The following is a 2,494-nucleotide window of genomic DNA, read 5'->3' on the forward strand; positions in this document are numbered from 1 at the left end:
CCCCAAGGAAGACGCCTCCAGGAACCCCCCGACGCCCTAAGCCTGTCATAAATATTATTTACATTGAAAGTCTAATTACAGACTCGCGTTGAATGCCATTTCTGTAGGATACGAGACAAAAACCCAACTTTGACTTGTAAGAAATATTTTATTAGTTCATTATATGTGTTGGATGGAAGAGTGACGTCTAAGTAAAGTGGTGCAGTGCAAAAACATGTGTATGCATGCTGCCTCTGTGGTCTGAGGTCACTAATCTTCTGTTGGTGGATCTGGATGGAGGACAAACAATAGTTTGGGTCATTTTTTTTCCCTTTGGTTAAAAGCTGTCACGTTTATTTATAGCACCAAACCACAGCAATGTTTGAGCTCAAGCTGCTTTATACTTGCAGCCCCAAGACGAGTTTTCTATTCATTACCCAAGTCTGTCGGCCTCCCACAGCCCAGAAAAATATCACCCTGACTTTAACTGATGTGCAAGCAGTTTGCTAATCCCTCTGCAGTCAACACGCCAATAATTCAGTTCAATCATATTGTTTACTTGATGCTTTTGACTTTTATTACACAGAGTGCCAACTCTCAATGAGCACAATTGCAAAGTGTATAAAATAAAACACAAATTTTTACACACATTTCATTCCTAACACAATGCAGCCAACTCTGCTTGATCCTTCAAGCGCTGTAAACTCGACTGATCAGTCATGTGACCTGGCAGTGAGTCTTTAAGTACGCTCAATCATCCGGGTAAGGAAAGAGAAGGCAGAGAGCCCACAGCATCACTCAGGAAGCTCCAACGTGTCCCCGAGTTCAAGGCTCCAGGGCGTCAGGCTGTCAGTGGCTGCAGATTTTTCACAGTGCCGGATCACACAGCCTGTTCAAACACTGACTAAATGTTGTCATGGAAATAGGCTCCTTCATTCAGGTGGCAGAGCAGATGCAGGCAGGTAAAGGACAGAGGAGTGATCAGACCAGGACCTATAACTTGTGGTCTGAAGTGACACAACGCTGTCACTGGACTTGTTCTGTATGAAGAGTTTTCACTTACACACTTCCTCAGACTCAGAGGATTAATCACGCTCTCAGGAAAAACTCAGCAGATAAGATGCAAGGACCAGCCTGAGCGCGCAGCATCTTTGAAGGCTGACAGGCTTGGGCTCGAGCACTGGAATGATCCGCTCTCATGTTCAGTTTCTCGATAGTTTCTTGTGAGCACATCGATTACATTTTACTTTAATACTGCAATTAAATGTACTGAGATTGGTCTTCATGAATAGGAATGGCTGACCTGGGAGTGCATACAAAAATGTCACATGTGACGAGGTGTAAGATCAGAAACAGCTTAAAAAATGTGCTGTAACAGCTTCCTGTCAGGTTGGGGTTAGCATGAGTGCGTGTTCGGGCATCAGAGACTTGCTGCTAGGATCTTGGCTCGGTTCTCTTCGTACTGGTGCAGCATCCTCTGCAGGTTGTGGTCAGCAGGAATCACCTGCAAACACACACATCATTCTTAAATATCAGGAAGATCAGGGTTGGCTATGAGGGGACTTACTCGACACAGAAAGCAGCAAAAACATGGCTCCAAACCAGATTAAAGCCTGTATTTTGGGGGAAGCGGGGAAAACAAACAATGATACAGTGTCTCTACGCTGCACTAAAGGACAAACCTGGATAAAACTAATTGTAGGGACGGCTTTCCCAAGCGTTCTTCATAGTGGGGTTGAATATGCTTCATCACAAAGCGTAATCCTGACAGCAGACAGTCTTCTGAATCAAAACAGAGCTGGTACTGCAAAAGAGACGGCTGAAAGCTGAAGGCTCCGCCTCTCCTGTGGGGGCTGAACGTCCCTGTCACTGCAGTATTTTGGATCAACTGAAGGCTTTTCAGGGAGTTTTTAGGACATCCTGATAAGAATGAATATGTCCAGCCTAGAAGTAATAAATGCATGAACAGGAAGAACACCACTACACAGGCTCTTCTATACAGTGAGCAGCAAAGATCTTCTAAATGAGTGGATAGAGCTGGATAGAAAGAATAGAAAACAGTGCTCGTATGTGTTGTGTGTGGATGGGTGAATGAGGCATACAGTATGACATGCTTTGAGTAGAAAAGCACTTAATAAGAACGAGTCCAATCACACTGACACAACTCGTGCTTCAAAAACAACTTGGGTCAACCAGACCTGGGAGTTTGGGCCAGGTTCCTCGTCGTGTTTCTAATCAGTGTGGAAGAGTGCACCGTCCCGTCCTTGTTATGGGCTTAGTTGCAACAATATTTAGGTGGGTGGCATGAGACAAGAACCCAAGGTTTCCCCAATTCATTGTTATCATTCACTGTGTGTGTCTGTGGTGTGAGAGTACTACCTGAAAGCAAAGCTGTGCTCGTGTGAACACTCACCAACACAGGAGCAGGAACAGGCCAGGAGCTACGCCTGATTAGCCACTCCTCATAAAGCTGGTGAATGGACTCAAGGTACTCCTGGTGGATGGATGCGCGCAC

At 45.2% G+C, this 2,494-nt stretch overlaps 1 protein-coding gene across 2 annotated transcripts in view; it reads right to left on the minus strand.

Annotated features, from left to right (window-relative positions):
* Nucleotides 1-515: 515 nt before the first annotated feature.
* The window catches only part of tk2 (thymidine kinase 2), a 6,504-nt gene continuing 4,525 nt past the window's right edge, over nucleotides 516-2,494 (minus strand). For both annotated transcript variants that reach the window (XM_005749838.2, XM_005749837.2), the window contains exons 9-10: nucleotides 2,393-2,473; nucleotides 516-1,483 (exon numbers count right to left, since the gene is read on the minus strand). In XM_005749838.2, coding sequence (XP_005749895.1) covers nucleotides 1,400-1,483; nucleotides 2,393-2,473 — 165 coding nt within the window. In that variant the 3' untranslated portion in view covers nucleotides 516-1,399. The remainder of the gene's footprint in view (nucleotides 1,484-2,392; nucleotides 2,474-2,494) is intronic.

Source organism: Pundamilia nyererei, unplaced genomic scaffold (assembly GCF_000239375.1).
Source record: "Pundamilia nyererei isolate P.nyererei 1_Seehausen unplaced genomic scaffold, PunNye1.0 scaffold00256, whole genome shotgun sequence".
Taxonomy (NCBI): Eukaryota; Metazoa; Chordata; class Actinopteri; order Cichliformes; family Cichlidae; genus Pundamilia; species Pundamilia nyererei.